The sequence below is a fragment of the Equus quagga genome, chromosome 16, assembly GCF_021613505.1.
Source record: "Equus quagga isolate Etosha38 chromosome 16, UCLA_HA_Equagga_1.0, whole genome shotgun sequence".
NCBI lineage: Eukaryota > Metazoa > Chordata > Mammalia > Perissodactyla > Equidae > Equus > Equus quagga.
Window position 1 is genome coordinate 16872013 of NC_060282.1, and position 22088 is coordinate 16894100.

The window sequence follows — 22088 nt, forward strand, 5'->3', positions numbered from 1 at the left end:
TACTGTAGTACATGGCGAAAGGGATTTTGCAAATGTGATTCAGTTAAGGATCTTGAGATGGGGAGATTACCTTGGATTGTCAAGGTGGGTCCAATACATTCGCAAGGGTTCTTATAAGGAGAAGGAAGGAGGATCAGAGAAGGAAGATAGGAGGACAGAAGCAGAGGTCGGAGAAGAGAAAAGATGCTACCCCGCTGGCTTGAAGATGGAGGGAGGGGCCACAAGCCAAGGAATGCAGGTGGCCTCTAAAAGCTGGAAAAGACAAGAAAACAGATCTCCCCAAGAGGCTCCAGAAAGAATGGAGCCTTCCCAACACCTCGATTTTAGCCCCGTGAAGCTGACTTTGGACTTGTGACTTCCAGAGCCGTAAGATAAATGTGTGTTGCTTTAAGGCACTAAGTTTGTCGTAATTTATTATAGAGCAATAGTAAACGCGTATACCGTTGTTTCTCTAGGCTGACCTTGAGTCAGTATAGACCTTTTCTAAGGTAATAAGAACCTTGTATTTATTTTGAATCTTCTGTCGTAGATATTGTAAACTTCTTTAGAAGATACACAAATATTTATGGATTAAAAAAAGGACAAACGCAGTTCGTGGTCCCGCCTCCAGGTACAGCCAGCCTGATGATAGGCTTCCAAATGAGAAACATTGCTTCCTTCATTCAGCACCAGTGCTGGGTCCAGGGCTAACAGAAACAAGTGAGATCTTGTCCTCACTCACAAGCTGCTGAGTGTATCTCAACCAGCCATTTGATTCCATAAATATTCTCACTGTCAAGTCGGAGCTCTTCCAGATGGCTGCTCTGTCTTTGTAGCTAAAGCCAGTTTCCTCTGAAGCTTTTTCAGACCTGCTGATTTTTTTAAGTTTTAGCAAAGGTCATGAAGAGCATAAGACATTGTTAAGCATATCCACAGAGCGAGCTATTTTTAGGGTGCCCCATGTTGCCGAGATCAGCGGTAATTCTAACGGCTGGGCCCCGGCGTCCATGGAGGATGTCATCTGCCTATCTCCTGCCCTCGTGCCAGTTGGAGAGAGACTCTGCTGTTTGGAAGTTTTCTCTGTAGTTCTCTGTTTCCTCCTCAGGGCTTCCTGTGCTGCGTGGAGCACATGCAGCAAGTTTAGGAACTGCTTGTTATCCGACCATAATTCAGCTGTTTCTGGAAAGCCTCGGGCTTTCCTGGGGATGATAAATGACCAGGGGCAATCGATGGAAAATATCTGGAAAGGTAACAGAAATGATGGATCAGAGAAGTGGAGTGAGGGAACCAAGCTTCGAGGTGAACTTTTCCCAATTGTAGAAGGCTATCTTGAGGAAACGGGGGTGTGGGTTAAAAATGAAGCAACTTGCCTTTACTTAGCTCTCTGTAGTAGCTTAGTGAGGGTCGGAGCTCAGTCCCCTGGAAGCGGTTCGACAGTTCTAGGCTCAAGAAGCAAACTTTGAGAGCTGGGCTGTAAAGCCCTAATACCCATAGTTGTGTGTAGATAAGAAGGTTTGGTAGAATCTTCTAGGCTCTCAGCTCTGCCCCTTCCCATCTCCCTTTGTCTGCAGTAAGTGCCATATGCCGAGTGGTTCAATGCATAGACTCTGGAGGTTCCGCCCAGGTTGGAATCCCACTTAATAGCAGTGTGACCTGGGACAAATGATGTAAGGCACTTTTCCCGTCTATGAAATGGGGATGATAATAGTACCAGCACAACTGGGGGTGTTGGGAGGGTTAAATGAGTTCATGTGTGCAAAGCGCTCATGCAGGGCCCAGCACATCCTGAGCGCTCTACAAATGACTCACCTTCCCGTGATCTTGGACACCGCTCTCCAGCATTTCAGATGCCTTCGTGCTGTTCCACTGCATGGCTGTGCTTTATGGTTTATTTCCTATAATAGGATTTTGTTTCCAATTTTTACTGTTGTAAGCATTTCAGCGACTGTTCTCATAGGTAAGGATTTGCTCTCATCCTTCATTGTTTCCTCTGGTTAAATTTCTAGGAGGAGAGTTGCTGGGTCAAAGAGAGGGGGCTTGTTTTTAAGGGTTTTCTTGATTGGTGCTGCCAAATTTTCCACCAGAAAAGTACTAATTTACACTCCTACCAGCAGCGAATGAGTGTGCCAGTTTCCTTGCCACTGTGGCCAGGTTATTGACTTTTAATCAAATGAAGGAAAAATTGGAGACGTTTCCCTGAGGATAAAGTGGTCCCCGTCTTTGCTTATAAGCCGTAAAAGCTCGAGAGACCCTGCAGAAGACGCCCAGAGGGGAGCTGCTTGTGTGAAAACAGCGCCCTCTCCTGGTCCTCCCTGGTAGGGAGGGCTGAGTTGCGGTAGACAGCATGCAGAGGAGATCTGCAGGTGCCAGCAGCTGAAGGGTGACGTTTTCCAAAGACTTCCAGCCATTTCATCAGTCAGCCTAGGTGACTTTGGGTTCCTGCTCAGGTTCTTTTCCAGCGGTGCTTCGTAACTGGGGTGCTTGGCTCCCCAGCGAACACTTGGTACTCTCTGGGCACGTCTTTGGATGTTGCAAATTGGGGGGCTGCTACTGACTTCTAGGTAAAGCCCAGAGATGCTGCCAAACATCCTACAGTGCACAGGACAGCCACCCCAACAAAGAGTCATCCAGCTGATATGTCAGTACGGTTAAGGTTGGGAAACCCTATTTTGGAATTGCTCTAGCAGGCTTCTCTTTTCAGACTAAAATAAAATATAGAAATATTGATATATAATATTTATCATTATTATGACTCATTTTTTCTTGTTTCTGTTAATCTGTTTTCCAGAATAAAATGGAAAATAGGAAGAACTGAAACAGTAAATTGGCATTTCTAGAAGAAAAGGCGGAGGGGAAAATACAGCCCTTAATAATACCACGAGTACTAATGAGGCAGGAGATTTTTCCTGTTAACTGGACTGGGCTAAACCTGCCATATGTTCTTGCGGCTTCCCTTGATGGCCTTATCTGTTCAAAATAGGGCTTCGTTTGACACTTCCCACCCTGATTTCACGAGCCCCGGTGCTTTACGAACATTTATAATTGTGCTTCTCCGTGCTTGGTGCAGAATTACTGTCTGTAGTTACAGTTGGCTCCCCCCACCACCCGGAGGCAGTGCTGACTCCAGCATTGCTTCTAAGAGGAGGAAGGAAGCGAACTTCAAAAATAAGCTTAGCAAAGGGTGTGCCCAAGGGGAAAAGTATGACAGGAATTTCGGGAAAATCCAACTGTGTTGCAGCTTATTTCGACCTTTGCTGAGCTTGGGGACTTCTTTCACTGGTGTCACCCAAACCCATGAAAAATACTCTCGTTTTGCTTTAGCCTTGCTAGTCTCTGAATTACTTGTATGCTACAGTACGTGTCTCGAAACAGTTAGCTGGGGTGGCCTTACTAGCTGTTCTAAATAATGCTAAGAAGATTATTTTGCCAGAAGTAGGGGGGAGAATAATCAAAACTACAGCTTTTCCCTAAATATCAGGTAGTATTTTGATCATCTTCCTTGGAACATATTTTTCAGACTACAAGTCATGACCCAATAGTGGGTTGTAAAATCAATTTCTAGGTCACAATCAGCATTTAAAAGAGTCAGATAGAACAGAAAATATTAGAGGGTATTGTATATAGTAAAGGTAACTTTTGTTTGGGTGCTTATATAAAAATACCTCACTATACATATGTATTTGTGTGTGTGTGCATGGTGAGAAGTCTGAAGGTGGTGGCTTAGTTTTTACAACATGGTGAAATCTGGCTTGTTTGTAGACTCTTTCATTCTCTCTCTCTTTTTGCCCTGAGGAAGATTAGCCCTGAGCTAACATCTGCTGTCAATCCTCCTCTGTTTGCTGAGGAAGACTGGCCCTGAGCTAACATCTATGCCCATCTTCCTCTACTCTATAAGTGGGATGCCTACCACAGCATAGCTTTTACCAAGCAGTGCCATGTCCACACCTGGGATCCGAACCGGTGAACCCCTGGGCCGCCGAAGCAGAATGTGTGCACTTAACTGCTAGTGCCACCGGGCTGGCCCCTCTTTCATTCTCTTTTAAAGATCTCAGTGATTCCGACCCATTGCCTGGCCTCACCATTGCCTCTCTTGCTTTTTCAGGTGGTACCAGGGAGATTGGCTCCGCCCTCACCAGGATGTGCATGAGACACAGGAGCATAGAAGCCAAGCTGCGGCAGTTCTCGAGGTGAGGAGCGTCCTTCACCCACATCTCAGAGCCCTTGCGGATTTCGGGCTAAGGAAGCCGCGCTGTGTGAGATGTACCACAACCCGCCTTCAGCAGCACTGGTTTCCCCATAGCGTTTAAATCCCCACAACCCAGCCCTCCTCACAGCCCATCACTGTGCTCACTCACTGGACTAGCATTTGCTGGGTATCTGCTATATGCTGGGCACTGGTCTGCGCACTGGGGATATAGTGGACATCCAGATGGCCTGGGTCTCTGCCTTGATGGAGCCTGCACCCTCTTGGGGGTTTTCTCTGTGCTCCTGTGTGTCTCCTCTTCTCTGTCAATATGAGGAGTGGTGCATCTTGCTTCGGCCTCCCCTGCCCCCCGCAGGAGCCTCTTGAAGAGGAGCTGCGGTACTGGAGAGTGAGGGGACCCTGCTGCCCTGTTCCCTGGGACCTGTGTGCTCCCTCCAGACCCACCGTGGAGGACAGTGGTAGCTCACAAGGCCCTCCACGCTGCCAGCCTCTTGTCTGTTTCTCCAGCATCCAGAATGGATGGATTGGCACGGGGATATGGAGTCTCCAGGGTTGGAATGAGGATGGACATTCTTGCAGGCAGATCAGCCTAATTCAGCAGTCTCGCACTGTTCTGCTTTAAGAATTGCAAGTTGCATAAGTGGCCACCAAAGTGGAACCACTCTGACCCTCTTGGTAGGGCCACCGTGGGAGGCAGCAGAACGCAGGGGGAAGTGTCTAGTCTGGGAGGCAGCCAGGCCTGGATTTGAATCGTGGGCTGGCCACTCACCAGCTGTAATCTTGGGCTTAGGTCTCAGCCCCTGTAAAATGGGCATAAGAATCTCTGAAGGTTCTCGTGAAAATTAATGTCCACACAGCAGAAAGCACCTTCTGTAGCAGGTGATGCAATCTAGCTTGCTTCTCTCCTCCTCACCCCTGGAGGGTGCTCCCCAGCCTTATCCTTGGAGAGTGCTCCCCAGCTCACCCCTGGAGGGTGCACCCCAGCTCACACAGGGCCCCCTCTCACATACCTCATCTTGTTTTATTCTTGGGCCAGGCCTGTGCCACCTCACCCCATTTTAGTGGTGAAGAGACACCAATTCAACAACCACTGCTTATTGAGCACTGACTATGTGCCAGGCCCTGTCTTAAGGGTATAGAGGGAATAGGACCACTTCCTGCTGAATAAACCTGCTGTGATGTCAGGTGGTGATAAATGACGTGAGAAATACACAGGATAGGGGATGGGTGGCAGCTGTCTGACATGGGTGGTTAGAGACCATCTGTAGCCAGAAGAAAGGTTTGAACAGAGACCTGGAGAAGGTGAGGGAGTGAGTCGGGTTGATGGCTGTGCACGAGGGGAGGGAACCATAAATATACCCCGATAAGAAAAGGGAGAAATTCTACCAAGAACTTGAAGATGAAAAAGCAGTTTGAGGACACCTCCTTGGTAGTTCTTGCCAGTGCAATTCAAGCAGTTCTCGGGCATTTTCTAACTATTCTGCAATATCTGTATAATGTGGGAACGGGCCACTTTTTCTTCCGTTGCACAAAAAACCGTGGGTTCCATGGCCTGCATGATTCCTCTGTGTGGGGAGCCACCTTTCCACATGTCTGTGTGTGGTCTCTTTGGGGGACCACACAAAATGAAGGGACGTACCTGCAGAGTCCTTCACCTGTCTGATCCAGAAGCTGGCAGTCCAGCGTCTCTTTCTCTAGGCTGTCCACGATGAGTCTGCGTTCAGGACTTAGAATCCTGTATGCATATCAGAATCATGTGGGTCCTCTAAAAAAAATAGTAATGCTGGGGCCCCACCCTTGAAGTTTCTATCAGCTATGGGATGAGGCCCGGGTGTCTTCACCTTCTTAAAGCTCTCCAGGTGCTGCTTTTGTGCAGCCGAGGGGTGACCCCACTCGTCTGCAACCTTGCTTGTTGATAGGAGTGTGGGAATTTAAATGGGAAATGCGAGGAGAGGTCACGCCAACCAGTCATGTCAACAGCTTCTTCACAGCCATTGGAAAGCGTTCTGAGAATCAGCTTGTTACGAAATTGGGGGATTTGTCTGTGAACTTGGGCTTACTGTACTGCCTCGTCTTGCTTTAGGTAATCGTGGTTTAGGTAAGTTCTGACAACCAAATGTAAGTCTTGACAACAGAAGGTATCTGTTTAATTTCTCCTTTTCTTTCTCTTTTGGTACAAGTGCTTTGATTGATTGTCTGATAAACCCACTTCAAGAACAGATGGAAGAATGGAAGAAAGTGGCCAACCAGCTGGATAAAGACCACGCAAAAGGTACAAGGGCAAGCCACCTGACGCGTCATAGCATCACATGGGGTGTTGCCTGCTGCTGCCTCTGCTAGGTTTATTGGTGTCACCCTAGGACCCTACTCTGTCCCTGCTTCTCCTATAGTCTTTGGTGTTGGAGGATAAGGAGTCAGAAGTGAGCCCACTGCAGGACTCAGTGCTGGTTTTTTGGCATGAAACATCACTTGGCAGCTGATAGCCTTCTTGCTCAGTGGCGTTAACTGCAATCAGCTGAATTAAAAGTGAATTTTAGTGGCAGGCTTAAATGCCACAGAGTCACCCTTAAGACGTTTCAGCGCATTTTGAAAACTTAAACCTTTAATGATATAAGCAACCTCGGGTCTCCTGCCCAGAACTGGCCATTCTCTTTGTATACGCCTTCAACTGATGTGTCTCAGTACCGCATGTGCCAGGCTCTGGGGACAGTGTTCCAGACAGACACCACCCCTGTCTGTCATCCTGGAGCCAAAGGGTGGGGGCCGGGGTGGGGCTGGCGGTGTGGAAGGGGCAGGAGACATTGCTCCAAGGATCATACAGCTTGCAGTAAGTGCTGGGGAGGGAAAGCATGGGGGTAGATCTAAGGGGGTGAAACTGGAAAGAAAGAGTTGGCTAACAGGTGATTCCAAGAGCATATAAATCAGAGTGCTGATAGGCATAGGGCTGATGGGAGGGAACCGTCAGGATGGCTACGAGGAAGCTGGTCCAGTTGGTAATTAATTGAATGTGAGGGCAGAAAAGGAGAGAGGTGTCAGAGGCGACTGTCATTTCAGATGTCCACGTCTGGGTGATGGAGATGCCAGCAACAGAAATGGGAAGTCCAGGACGGGGTGGGCACTGGTTGGGGAGAGGAAGTGGTTGTTGGGGGAAGTGGTGCATGTGGGCTGCCCCTCCTCAGTGTCCTCAGTGCCACAAGTAAGGCAGCTGGGCCTTTCCCAGTTTTTTCCCGTGTGGTCTGGTTTCTCCTCCTGTCGTCTGAGGTGCCCTTTTCTGAATTGTAACGTCTGGCCAGCGTCTTGCCACATGGGTTCTTTTTTTGGGTGAAGCCCTGTGGATTTTGGCCTTGGGAAAGTAGATCATATTGAAAATATTTCCTGATGCTGGAGCTGAGACATTGTGAATTTTTCATTTTTAGTGAAATCTTCCTGAATGACATCTCTGCTCAAAGCTGGTAGGGGTGAACACTTTAGAAAGACCATAGTGCATTTTGTTTTTTCGTGTTAATGAACCCCTTTGCGTAAAATGGCATCGTGAGATTTTTATCATATCGTATTCTGATAAAGCTGTTTACTGCATGTCATGCTTTATGCTTTCTGTGATGAAATTAATGGCTCTTCCTAACATTTTCTGTTGAGCAAAGTGATAAAATTACTCAATCTTCTGCTTTCTCTTAGAATATAAGAAAGCTCGCCAAGAGATAAAAAAGAAGTCCTCAGATACACTGAAACTGCAGAAGAAAGCGAAAAAAGGTAACTTGACAAATTCTGCCGTTAGTAGTGTTACTCTGGGAAAATGAACTGTGCTTGATTTGTCTTTGAAGCAGAAAGTGTTCAGTCAGACTTCCTTACATATCACGGCCCTGGAGAACAGATAGAAGTGAATGGAATCTATCTGAATTAAAGTTCTCAAGCGCAGAATATCTATTAATTTGAGGCCCTTGCAAAGTTGTACTTGACTTGTTCCCTCCCCCTGCCTTTGTCTCCAAAATTTGACAGTTTCCGTGCCTATTGTGCGTTGTAACGAAACCTATAAATTTCTTGGAAGCCTTGGGATAATGCATAAAAGCCTTTATGCAAATGTTCTATCGTAATTATTACAGAAATTATGTCATTTTCTCCTCCATCTTTCACAGCCTATAATCTCTGAAACCCTTGATTAAGTCTTGTGAGAGTGTTAGAAATGGCTGCAGTGGGAGCTGGGAGTCATGGCTATGTAGGGAGATTTTTCATGGTGTTCATGAGGATGGGAGGTCAATGAGGAAAACCCAGACGGGTGCAAGATGCCCCTCCTCCCCACTTATCATCATTCATAAACCAATACACTGTCAGCTCTGTGACCCAGCTCAGCCCTTCCAGCACGGACTGGGAGTTTGAAGAGAAAAATCTAGCTACATCCAGTTTGCAAGCATTTGTAACATTTTACTAAGACCTAAAATGTAGGGGCTTGAACTTGAGAAGATGACATTCCTTACAGACTATTTTTTTTGATGCCACGTTTTTGAATTTGCTGTACCGCCACTGATAAAATGGGGTTTTCCTCCCCATCAGGCTGCTCTGTGTTTAGTGTTTCTTTGGAGTGACCTTTTTAGGTAGAAATCCCCAAAACTAAATTTCCTCTTTCTTAAACAAGGAGTTCTCATTTGGAATTAAAAGGAAATACATTTGGAGGGATGGAATGGTTTAGTGGAAGGGGCGGGTGAAGACAGAACAAGTTTTTAAGCTTTGACATTTATGGGAAAAAAAAATATCCCCCCAGTTCTTATAAAAACCAGAAGACCATTTCAGGACAAAGGCAGTAGAATTTTCACCCATAATCAGATCTCCTGTTAGTATTGGCCTCAGTTGGTTGTTTTGGATATGTTTTTCTGGTCTTCGTGCTTCTCAAATCTACGTTCTAGGGCACCTGGGAACTAGAATTTGACAAGTAACAGGGTTTTTGGCCAGTAACATTTTAGTGATTCTAGAGGTAAATGTTTATAAATAAAACTGTCACTGTATTCCATCAAATCTGAGGTCCCGTGGAAGAGCAGGCTGGTACAAATTTGGAGCTGAGCTCTACCTCATTGATAGCCTGGCAGCTATGAGATAGGATAGATTAATGGGTTTGGAGGGAGGGTCCAGGGAAGATGCTTATGGCTTGGCAAAGGTTTGGGAGTTTGGTGAAAAGGACGAGGTAAGAAAAAGTAGCTATTTCCCTTTGCTCTTCCAGAGTTCTCCTTTCAGAGGTTCTTGGTTGCAGTTGTAATCCTTTTATCAGAATTCTGCATGGAGGCTGAAACAGTCCTCATCTGTCACTCAAAGTCACTGGCATTGTCCAATTAGCAGCAGTTGGACCTACAGGGGAAACCTGATAGGTTGTTTGCAGTGCAACACAAAAGCAAGTTTCTGGCAATTAGACTCACCCAGTACTAGCTCAGGCCACCTAGAAAGGATAACAAACGAGCTTCCCATCAAGGTGCCAGATAGAAAGATTGAGGATGCTTAGTGGACTGGACTGTGTAACATGAAGAGATGCTGTTGGTCCTGTTACTCGGGCGTAATTGGCATTTAGTTGTGAGGTTTCTTGGGGTACCTGATCAGAGGTTTCTGCAGCATCCGTCTTTTCAGCCCCAACCACAGACTCAGGCATCCTATCCTTTCCAGACAAGGTGGCTGCGATGTGTACATATGTCTGCAAGCTAAGTCAGATCAGTAGCTTGGAATGTTCTGGATGATTTTCTAGTTACTCCAGGGTACAACCAGAAAACAGTATTTATTTCTTTCCTTTATAAAAAAATTTTTTCTTAAATATGTAAGTGCATTTTCTTTTTTGACCAAGTGCTCACATTTGTATATTTCTGGGGTGAATGGAGCTTTCTAGAAGGTACCAGAGTCATCATTCTGAGTGTTTGTTATGGAGTGCTCTCCCACAAGATGTTTGGCCTGAGAATGGACTAGGAACGCTGCAAGTTAAGAGCTAGAAGAAATCTGGTTATTTGAGGCTTCTAGTTATCTTGGATCTAGTTAGCTGAAGTTTCCCTTTTTGCTAGGACACGTCTCCATCTGTTTTGTCTCCTTCAAGTGGTAGCTTCCTGGATTCTTGGCTTGTAAAGTGTTAGAAGTTCCCTCTGAGATTTATGCCACATATTAAAATGGACAAATGCTTTTGGTTCCTTTTGTTTTTTTTTTGGTCTAGAGCTGAATCTGATTTATGCAGCCAAATAATCACTTCCTTTTAAATGTGTTTTCAGGAAATTATCAAGCAGCTTTCTGCTGTGCCTTTTTCAAAAACTGTGATCTTTGATCTAAAAATTCTTCTGACTCTCCTTTTCAAAATTTCAAATGCCTGTGCATTTCAACATGGTTTCAGCACTGCCCTTGACACAGGCAGACACATGGGATGTAATTATTGTGTGTGACTAATTTACCTTAATTCTCACTCTGCAGATATCACCTTTTGTCACATTCTGTATTTGACTCTTTCTTAGTATAGTAGAGTGGTAATTTGTAATCTAAAGGTAATTAAATATGACCATCAAAAAAAACTTTTAATGGTTTTTTGGTTTTGATTAGATTTCATCTCAAAACCGTTTTAAAACGAGTTGGCATATGTGCCAGCTGTGGGTGAATGTACCGATTTTTGTGGAAGGCAGGCTTACTGAACACGAGGAGTAAACACTAGGCAGAGAGGTGGGGCTGGAGAGATGGCAGAGCAGCTGTTGGCAGGTGAGGGGGCTGGGACAAAGGCAACGGGAAGGTGAGAAAGTGACGTGAAGGGGACCCAATAGCCCCAAGCTCCAAATGGCCCCGCTCTTTGATGTCAGCTCCTGGCCTTTGGGGTCCTGGCATTGGCCATAACCCAACTCAGGGAAGGAAGAGAGGGTTGGACATGGGAAACATTTTATGTTGTTTGCTGACTTTTGCCAACTTACAGTACAAAGTCAGCAGCCTCATTTCTCATTTAATTAACTCCCGTATTATTAATTTAAATTAAATAATTAATTATGACAAAGCCTTCTGTTTCAATCTGTAACTACTAAAAGTTTACCAGGGACTTTCTTTGAGAGAGAACTGGAGCATTTTAGTATGTGAACCCTTGAGCCTGACATTTATATAGTCGAATCTATCACTTTTTTTTTTTTTTTACCAGAGGCTGCAGAACTAATATTGTAAACCTAATAAACCAACTCAGAGTTCCAGACTAGCATATTATTTGCTAGGATACTAAAATGTTAAGCCCTTTCATTTTTTTCCATTTTCACCCCATCTTAAAACTTTGTATCCTAGGTTTTCCTCGTTACTTTCAAGTGACAGTAAATTATACTTGAAAGGTTTTCTTGATAAAACATTTTAATTGGCTTCTTATGGGAATACATTCCTCATCTCTGTTTTTAAAAACCTTGCTGTTTCTCTAGGGGTGATGATTCCTAACTAGGAGATTTTCTGTTGAGATGAGAAGGAGAGAAAATTAGCAAGTCAGGGAAGTGAAGGTGGAGGTGGGTTTAATTCCCTAATTCAAGTATCCTGGGCAAACCATGGACTGTTTAACACGTGAAAGAAAGCTAGCACTGCTGCTCGAATACCAGTTTGACTTTATTATTTTCCTTTTTGTGTCAATTGTGTATCCTGCACTTTCTCACCGTGCGCCCCCCCCGCCAGTGGACGCTCTCGGTAAGTCGACCATCTTGAACCTCTGGTGGCTGGTCACGGTGTGGTCCTTGCTGTGGGCTTTCCATGGGTGTCCAGACCTATGCTGGTGGCCCAAGTTTTCCTACCAGCTCAGAACAATCAATTGTGCCTACTTAAATTTCTGTAACTTTAAGAAAATTGTGTGTGTGTGTGTGTATGTGTTTCGATCATTTTCTTTCTTTGACGTTTGGCCCTTTAAAGGGTTAGCTTAACATTCTAAGAGCTTTTGTATCCTCATAATTCAGTATTAGACTCATAGAAAGAAGAAATACAGAGTGACTCAAACTCTCCTTTCCACAGGAAATAAATATATTTATACATATATATATCAATATATATATATGGATGTGTACATTTATATCACCAACAAAATATGTGCAGCTATGCTAGATAACTCCTCAAAATTGATAATCCCCAAATTGGATTTGGTTGTATTAAATTTACAAAATATCTTTAACTTTGTCTCCTCAGGACCACAAAGTTCTTTTCAAAACCAATAATTGATTTAAAAAAAAAAAAAAGAAAAGAACCAAAGTATTTCTTATTTCAGTGGAGTTTTGAAATGTTTCATTTTAAAGGTGTCCGATCTTCAATAATCAGAATGATTCTTCTTGACTGAATGTTGAAGCTCATTCTGTGGGTGATTTTGCTGCTAAACCTTCCAGTTGCTTTTGGAGTCTCGTGGCTGTCCCTCTGTCTCGGAGAGGTCTGTCTGTGAGGCGTCCATGTGGTTTATCTGGCCTGAGTGTGCCCGAGTGTTCTCTGAGCGTTTTCACCGAACAGCCCCAAAGAGGGTTTTGAATTGGATTCTGTCATCTGCAACAAAGCCAGACCGCACAGGTGTCCTTTGACAGGCGGGGCCAGGACGGCCTGTGGTCATTGGGCAACACTGCTCTACCTCACCTTCCCCTCATGGTGACATTGGGCTAGTTGTCCCCGAAACTTTAAATATGATGGTCCTTTCCAGTCCTTTCTGTTGTGGCTATGAAACAGCTTGAACACTTTTTAGTATACCTTTGGAAGGAAGGTAAGACGCAGCCACTTTTTTGCTTGTTGTAATAAAATTCATATCATGTAAACGTCACCATGTTAACTGTTTTCAGGTGTAGATTTCAGTGGCTTTTAGTCCATTCACAGTGTTCTGCAAACCATCACCGCTATCTAATTTCAGAGCATTTTCATCACCCCCAAAATACTCCCTGCCTTTTATCCCATTCTGCCTACCCCCAGCCCCTGAGAACCACTCATCTGCTTTCTGTCTCTATGGATTTGCCTATTCTAGACGTTTCATATAAAGAGAATTGTACAATATGTGGCCTTTTGAGGACACAAGAGTTTTACTAGATCCTTTGCAGAGAGCCTGGCATGAGTCAGTCTATGGAGTAAATGGGGCATTGTATTTGTTTTAAATGACGGACGGGGGAGGGTCAGGATGAGTGAAGAAACCACACAGCCTTTTGGCTCTGTAACTTAACTTAGATTCTGCACGTCTTCGTCAGGAAAAGTCTCCACAGGCCCCTCTGGTTCTCTCTTGCAGGGGCCGATTCACAGGCCTTAGCCACAGGGACATATAATAAATAGCAGTGAACTTGGGCATAAAGACATAAGGAAGTTCTGTGGTTTGAAGCCCTCGTAAATTGTTTTTTCAAGTTTTAAATTGTTTTTGAGCCTGGACTTGTGTATTTTAACAAAGTTTCATTGGTAGTTAAAATAGTCTGGTTTAACAAGAGAAAAAAATATATATATCCATGGAACTCTCCTTCGGTCTAGTTAGAAGCGTTTACCTTGAATCCCAGGTCCCTGCATAAGCAATGCCTGGGGGCCTCCACAGGGAACGGTTTGCAGCTCTGTGAAATGGATCCAGCCAGGGTGCACCGCTCCCTCGAGGAACTGAGACTCTCGTGGAAGCAAACCAACTGGTTTAATCGGGTGTGCTCGGTACCGGGATGGGTATGAGCAGAAGCTGTAGCAGTGGGGCAGAGAGGAAGGAACCCAGCTAAGCTTGGGGTGGGAGGGGATAATGAGGAAGATGGAAAGGGGTCAACAGTGGAGCATGGGGAGATGGGACGTTCATGGTAGAGGGGACAGCATGTGCCTGGACGTGGCTATCACCATTTGGACGGGAGCTCCAAGGGTGGCCATGCGCAGAGGGGTGCGCTGAGGGCAAGTGTGTGTGATGCCCTGAGTCAGCCTTCCAGGGGGCCGTTAGTCCCACCACAGGTGGACAGTACACACATGAGAACCACAGTGACCTCCACTGCTCAGCCTCAGTGACCTGCCGCCCCCGACCTGCCTCCAGAAGATTCTGTCACTGGGCCCATTTCTGCTCAGACCCCAAACTGGACAAAACTTCTTGCCCCATCATCCTTCCTTTCTTACGAGGCTGCACCGTGCTGAATCCTCTCCACGGCGTGAGCGGTTCACATGAGCCCTGGCCGCATCAGGCGTGTGCACACATCCCCCCGTCTGTCTCTTCCGTGCTTAAAAACTGCCAGAAATGACTCTCAGAATGCCCAAAACCTGCAGTCAGTGAGAGGATCGTTCTTCCTGCCTCAGTGGTAAAAACTGCGTGTGTCTGAGTCCCTCCAGCCACCCCTCTTTGGTTTTTGAGAGGGATAGTGTGGGAAACCTCCTCCCCAGAGGAAATTCCCACCTAAAAATCCAAAGTCTGCAGGGGCTGGCCCTGTGGCCGACTGGTTAAACTTCCATGTGCTCTGCTTTGGTGGCCTGGGGTTCGCAGATTCGGATCCTGGATGCAGACCTACAGAGCTCTGCTCATCAGCCACGCTGTGGAGGCAACCTTCATACAAAGTAGAGGAAGATTGGCACAAATGTTAGCTCAAGGTGAATCTTCCTCACCAAAAAAAAAAAAAGGGATTGGCAATGGATGTTAGGGCAAATCTTCCTCACCAAAAAAATAAAAATAAACAAACCCAAAGTCTGAACTGTTAGTGGGTTGCCTGGCTTTCTTGCCCAGCACAAGGCAGAGGCTCCTTTGCTGTGTTCCTGTGCTGAGTAGGAGAGGCCGAGAAGAAACAGACAGACTGCTCAGAAGGTGGTGTGGCTCACGCAGGGAGACTGTGGGGCGGTGAGCCACGTCTGTCGTGGGTGTGCCTCCACAACTGGTCAGGAATTGCCGTCCTCGTAGGACCTCCTGGGCCGCTGGAGTCAGGATGGAGCTGAGTGGCCCACCCTGTATTGTTTCTGGCAATCTGGGTTTCCAAACTCTGCCCTGGAAGGGAGGTGGCAGTACCTAGAAATCTCTGAATATTTTCCACAGTCTCCTCCCTATGAGTGCTTGTTGGCTGTCTGCAAAGCAACTAGAATAACCGTCCTTCTTAAATGCCATTGTAAGGTGGAGGGAGGGCTGGCCCGGGGCTCCCAGCACGTTCCCCACCCACATTTGCGCTCACTCCCGTGGGCATCCCTGGGGGCAGTTGGCATTCACAGCACCCATACGAATGGTGACAGTGTCCTTCGGACCTAAACGGACAATTGTTCTCTGTTGGAACTCAAGCTGGAAAAGTTCCTCTGAAGTCAGGAGTGGCTCTGAATGTGGACGGCGATGGCTTTGGCCTTGAGACGTGGTGTGTCCCCTTGCAGCCCTGCAATGTTTCTGGGCATTTGGATACAACACTCACCCGGCGGGGAAAATGGTTGAGTCACTGTCTCTCATTCCAACCTTGGGAAAGGCATTATGGGAGTGCACATGCTTAATTATGCAGGAAATAATTGAAAGGGGTGCAAGTCTTACTTGATGGGAGACGGGTGTGAAATGGACAGGGGAGGACTTGTTAATAATGAGTCGGCATTAGAGAGCCACAGCCTGACGTACGTCTGGCCCTGGGAAACCCCAGAGAGAGCAGTCAGATGAGTAAGCGGGGAGAAAGGAGCAGCTGGCCCTGCGAGGCTACGCCCAGTGCTGGCAGGCCCAGGGGGAAAAGCGTAACGAAGGGGCGGCCGCACTCCTTCCATCTTGGTGGAAGCAGGAGTGGTACAATTTTGCTTTTTAGACCTCCTCTGGCATTCAGGAAGCTGTCCCTAGCTGAAATGAGTAGAGAAATGGGGATTTAACCCAGGAAGCTCCTGCCAGGGGGTGTTGTGTCTGAGATGAAAGCATGTCGTCCTCGGAGGCCGGGGGTTTCGTTAGCCATATTTCACTACTGAGAATTCTGGGTAAAAACAGGCCAGACAGATCTACCAGAGGCCCAGAGCTGCGAGCTCCCTTCTGCAGAGCTGGTCTCTGGGAAAGCCTAACCCGACACAGTTCATTGAGTGCCTGCTTGTGACTCTGCTTGCAAATGGCTGATTGCAGGAGCTGAACCGAAGGCCCCGAAATGTCCCTGTGCACAATGAGACTCTTGTCAAGGTGTGGAGCACGTGGCTTTCCTGTGGCTGCATTCAGAAGCTGGGGGAGAGGTACTTAGATGATGGGGGAAGGAGAGCACAGCAGCAGCCCAGTGCTTTTCTCTGTTAATTTTGACCAAATACACAAAGGCAGAGAATTTAAAGGACGGCTTGTTTGCAGTATTGATTCCTTGCACGATAATGGTTTTTATCTACCTGGAGAACACTAAATGGATGGTGCGGTGCATGACTGAGTGGCAGGGCCAGGTGGTGGTCCTCTCTCTCTCGAGTTGGAAGCCATTCGAGGTTTTCAGGGCTAATTGATTCACATTTGGTGCCTCTCTTTCATTCATCAACATTCTCCTTGGTGCTGCAGATGAGCCCCCAGAAGCAACAGGTCTTCATTCATTCAGGAAATAGGAGGCCTCTGGGCCTCCCTGTTGGCGGCTAAGGAAGGAAATGTAGTCCCCACCCTCAGGTTGTCCCCAGGATGGCACAGGCATTCATGTCCTAACATCCATTCTCTGACACTGGGTGACTGCCATTTAATTCAGTTGTGATGCTCACTACCCAGAGTTAGTGTAGACTCCACAGGCTAAGGGCTCAGTCCCACAAGAATGCCCCCATTTCAGTCTCCAGCCCCCAGTGGGTGGTCCCCAGGTTACCCACACCTCTGCCCAGTCCACCTCAAATTCAAGGTTTCCTTTGACGTCTCCTGGGTTTGATGATTCTTTAGAATGACTTGCAGAACTCAGGAAAAGCACTTTACAGTTGTGTACCACGTAGTGACGTTTCAGCCAATGACAGACTGCGTGTACAAAGGTGGTCCCATAAGATTAGTACCATATAGCCTGGGTGTGCAGTAGCCTCTACCTCTAGGTCTGTGTAAATACGCTCTGCGATGTTCTCACAAGGATGAAATCGCCTTACAACACATTTCTCAGAACGTAGCCCCGTCGTTAAGCAACACGTGGCTGTACTTAGCATTACCGGTTTATTGTAAAGGATACAAATGAACACTCAGGTGAAGAGAGACATTGGGTGTCAAGGTGGGGGGGTTGGGGGTGCAGAGCTTCCATGCCCTCTCCAGGTGCACCACCGTCCCCACACATCAGTGTGTTCACCAACCAGGAAGCTCGCCCTTCGACAGTTTTTATCCAGGCTTCATTGTGTAGCCATGATTGGTTAAATCCTTGACTGCTGGTGATTGAATTCAAACCTCAGCCCCTCTCCCCTCCCTACAGGTCAGGGGTCAGGGCTGAAAGTTCCACCCCTCTAATCACATGGTACGTTTTTCTGGCAACCATCTCCCATCCTGAAGCTATCTGTCCAGACTCCTACTCCCCCCCTACTCCCCACAAGAGTCACCTCATTAGCATGACAAAACACTTCTAGGTCAGGAAGTTTTAAGGGTTTTGGAAGTTCTGTGCCAGGCAGGAACTGGAGCAAAGACCAAATGTGTGTCTATATATATATATTTTATCATATCACAGCATTCTAATGTCTTACAGGCAACGTAAGTGATCCGGTTCATTATGAAGGAAATACTGTAGGCATACAGAGGCTGGATTTCCCTTGGGGGAGCTGAAGGTTTTTAGGAGGAGGCGATGCTTAAGCAGACTCTTAGAATTAAGAGTTTTTGTAGAGAAAGGATGGGGTGGGATAAGAAGCGAACGTACATTCCAGGAGGAGGGAGAGTGTGTGTGAAGGCACACAGAAATCAATGTGACTGGAAGCTGGCAGTGGGTTTCGTTTATTTAATATTGACTGGTGCCTCGTGGGATCAGAGCATGTGCTAGATGCTGGGGATGTGGTGGTGGACAGTCCATAGTCATGCCCTCCTGGAGTTGACACGTGAGAATGGCTGCACACAATTAGGAAGTTACTCTCAGAGTTGGATGATTTCTTTAATATTGGGGGAGCGGGGCTGGGTGGTAATGGGGAGGATGCCAACCTGGAGCAGGGGTCGTTAGGGAAGAACCAGTGTTTTCCCTTGCCGAGGGAAGATGGAAGAATGTACTGTATTTCAGGACCTTACAAAGATGTGAGTGGTTCTGCCATCTTCCCTCAGGGACAGGACGAGGCAGAAGTGAGGAAGGACCTAATTATGGCCTTTTTACCACGTTTAAGACTTGACTTTTAGGACTGTGGTGAAGCTCTTGAAGACTTCTTGGCTTCTGGAAAATTCTGCCTTGAATGTGTGTATTTGGATTAAGTAGTGACCCAGCTGGAGACCCAGTTACCAAGTGGCTGTTGTTGTCCAGGCAAGAGATGACAGTGGCCAGGGAAGTGCCACAGGGATGGAGAGAAGTGGGATGGGTTCAAGAGCTGTTCAGGAGAAATGCACGTGAGAGAAGGGGGAGCTGGAGTGGGGATGGCAGGTTTCTGGATCAGGCCGCCGGGTGACGGAAGGTGGAGCATTTCTTTAGCTGTGGAGGAGGCATCGTCTCACTGACCTGAGAATTCTCTGAGACACGACAGGTGGTGAGCCACGGGTCGGTATGGTTGTTCTCTGAGCTGCCTCTTCTTATTCTTTGCTTCGATAAACAGCTGATCAGATTGCTCAGGGACTAGCAAATCTTGATGATGAAACTTTCACCTTTAATGAAAGGATTTATGGGATCTTTTGCGTTTCTGTACATCAAAGAGGACCTGGAACCGAAAGCTCATTTTTAAAAACCCCACTGTGCCCGGCATACTATCCCTGCTGAGGGGTGCCCGGTGTTAGGAGGACAACTTCAGTGACGCTGCTGCTGATGCTGATGGCACCTGACACTTACCAAGTGCTCACCACGTGCTGGGCGTTGTGCTGAACGCATCGTATGGAAGAATTCATTTGGTCTCACAACCACCATGTGAGCTAGGTACTGTTATTCACATCTCACAGATGAGAGGAAACTGAGGCACAGCATGTTGAAAGAATAACAGAAATTGAGTGTGTTTGAAAAATTTTAAGTAAGAAAGCCTCCAGTCTTCTCTGGTCAAATCTATCTTTCTTTTGATTTCTGGTTGTTTTCACTTTTGAGAATCACTTAAAAATTGCTGCAGGGTATTAGAGTAGAAGATTTATATCGGGATAATAAGGATAGCCTTCTTTTGGTTGGAAAATTCTAATCTCCAGCGTTACCTTGAATGTCCATTTCTGTATTCATATCCCCTATTTCACTGACTGCAGGATGCCATCATTTGTAAGACGCACCATTATTTTCTGGACCACAAAAAAAGAAAAAAAAAAACTGCCGATTCAACTGTGACACGCCATTGATTGTAAGACATCCTGATTTGTGAGGTGTAAAAACGTGAAAGAGTGGGCACCTTAAAGTGAAATGCAGCATTTGTGTGTGTGTGTCAGAGGCAGATGGAAGTGATTCTCTGGGATTCTAATGGCTTCTCCACATGTCTGTCTCAGGACAAAGAGATGACTTTGGATGCTCTCCTGGCAGCAGTCTTGGCCCCGTGTGTCCTGGGTTGGTTCTTCCTGTTGGAAAGCCCTCTGCCTGAGACTGGTGTCTGGCTTGGGTCAGCCCCGAGGCTCAGGGGTGGGCTGTAGCGTGTTTACGAAGAGGCTGGGAGGTTCCAGATAACGCTAATTACACTTGGCTGGCTTTTTAATCAGGCTGCTACCACGTAGACCATGGAATTCCTTGCAGCTTGTTCCCAGGGTTTCCGTTTGCTGTGCACACGAAGCTACAGAGAATGCGGGCTTCTGAACAAGAAAGACCTGGAGCTGGAGTGCCCAGTCCTAGCTTAGTGGTCCTGTGCAAGACACTTGGCCTACTCTCTGTCAAAAGGGAGTATTAATTTCTGCCTTGAACATTAAGGAAAATAAAATGTAAATGTTTGGAAGATGTGAGATTTTCATTTTGTTCCAGAAAGCTTTGTAAACTCTCTCTACTTAATTGAAAAAAAAAAAAAAATCAAATCCTTTCTCCTTTAGGGATGCCGCTGTGGCTTGTGACATGGCGTCCGTTAACAGTGCTTTGCCCCAGGAGCATTTTCTGTAAAGAGAATAATCCTATGATTGGCCATCGGGGAGGAAAGGGCCCCTGATGGTTGTTTATTAGAATTCTCCAGTATGAATACAACCAAGACCTGGAAACTGGCGGTGGAAAAAAATTCTCAAGACTGAGACGACTTGGATTTTACAGAAAAGGTCACAAGCAGTTCTTTGCTTAGGAATTTTGTTTGGAAAGCCCATTTAAGGCACCCCCGTCCTTCTTTTGGCTGCTTGGCAGTCCTGGAATTCGCTAGTTTTATAGTGTTAGGCCATTTAAGGGCGTGATGGTTGAGGACAATGGGTGAACTCAGGTCAAGTCATTCTATCAGTGCCTCATTCATTTGCAAATATTTGTGTACCTGTCTTCCAGATAAGTGTGCTGAGTGAGAAGGTACAGAACTGAGCAGAAACACTCGCGGTTTCTGCCCTCGTGGGGCTCCTCGATCAGTAGGGGAAACTGACATCAATCAAAGAACTAGAGAAATAAAGATGAAATTAGTACTTAGAGGAATATTGTGAAGGATAATATAAGGAATTTCTGAGATCAAGTAAGAGAGTCCTAATCTGGTGAGAGTTTAAGGAGGGCTTTCCGGAAGGACCTGGACCTGCAGGATGAACAGGCACTAGGCAGGTGGGGAGGAGGGAGCATGTATAGGAGGGTGGGATGGAGAAGGGCCTGTGAGGTGGAGGAAGGGGAGAGAGTGGTCCAAGAATCGTGAGGCTGGGAGTGGCTGGGCTGACCCATGCATACTCTGCAGGGAAGGCCATGTTAAAGACACTGGACTTGTCTTGAAAGCAGTAGGAGCTATTGACAAGAAGTGACAATACTTGCGGGCTGCTCTGGGCAAGCTGGTCCACATGCAGTCAGGGTGACATATTAGGGGCCGCTGCAGCTGTCTGGGTAGGAGACTAAGATGGCCCAGGGAGGTGGCAGTAGCAGAGGTGAAACAACAGGCTGGAGTTGGCCCACGTGGAAGCTGGAATGGCCAGGACCTGTGCTGGGGGAGTCAGCAGTGGCTCTCCTAACACTGCTGACAGGAGTGAAAAGAACGGGCTTTTGTGTATTAAATCAGCACCAATACAGCTCTGAATTGGTGGACCTAAAAAGATTACTGTATCTTAAAGCCAGTGTTTCCAACTGGGACAGGGAATCATTTCTTCCACAGTTGTTTTTTTTTGATAAATAATATGTTGTGTTAGTGAATTTAAGAAATAAACGTTGTGTTTTTTGGTTATGATATATCCTCAGTGGAAATGTACTCAGTATGACTATAATTATAGCAATCTTTACAGATTATACTTATTTTAGAATACTACCATTTGAAAGTCCTTTAATTATACCATAATACATATTTAGAATAACTTTGCTATAATTATAGAATAATTTAAATTTATATTTACCAGATTAGATAACACTTGGTTCCAGTCTCTTTGCTTTCCAATGTAGGTATATTTTTAAGCGTCAGTGTTATTAATTATAGATAGACATGTGCCTTGTAACATGTGAAAGGAAGTAAAGATAGACATTTTTCCAATTTCTTTATAGTTATAGGCTGATAGTAAAAGAAATTGCTGCCATAATCAAAGCACATCCAATTGGGTTTGCTCAGGCATTGTGTGTTTTTATCTGTCTCCGATAACTCCCTCCGCCCTCCTCCGCTGAGGTTAAGAACCTTCTGACTTGGTCTGCAGCGCTCCGTATTTCATTAGTTAGAACATCCTACATGAGACTGAGAGACTTACAGAAGGCCTCTAGACCAGCCCTAAACCACGCAGCCTCACCCAGCAGGGCCCGAGGTTGGCCTCGCTGTTTGGCAGGATCCAGAAGAAGAGGGAGTGTTGACAGCTTTCCAGAACTTTACAGCCAGAGAGCTGGTGTCATGTACACATTTG

At 46.2% G+C, this 22088-nt stretch overlaps 1 protein-coding gene across 10 annotated transcripts in view; it reads left to right on the forward strand.

The window, feature by feature from the left end:
* MTSS1 (MTSS I-BAR domain containing 1) overlaps positions 1-22088 on the forward strand; it is a 160650-nt gene that overhangs the window by 119748 nt on the left and 18814 nt on the right. For 7 of the 10 annotated variants that reach the window (XM_046642618.1, XM_046642616.1, XM_046642624.1 and 4 more), the window contains 4 exons: positions 4082-4166; positions 6364-6455; positions 7859-7933; positions 11822-11833. In XM_046642618.1, the coding sequence (XP_046498574.1) occupies positions 4082-4166; positions 6364-6455; positions 7859-7933; positions 11822-11833 (264 nt within the window). The remainder of the gene's footprint in view (positions 1-4081; positions 4167-6363; positions 6456-7858; positions 7934-11821; positions 11834-22088) is intronic. The other 3 variants (XM_046642617.1, XM_046642627.1, XM_046642620.1) reach the window with 1 other exon arrangement.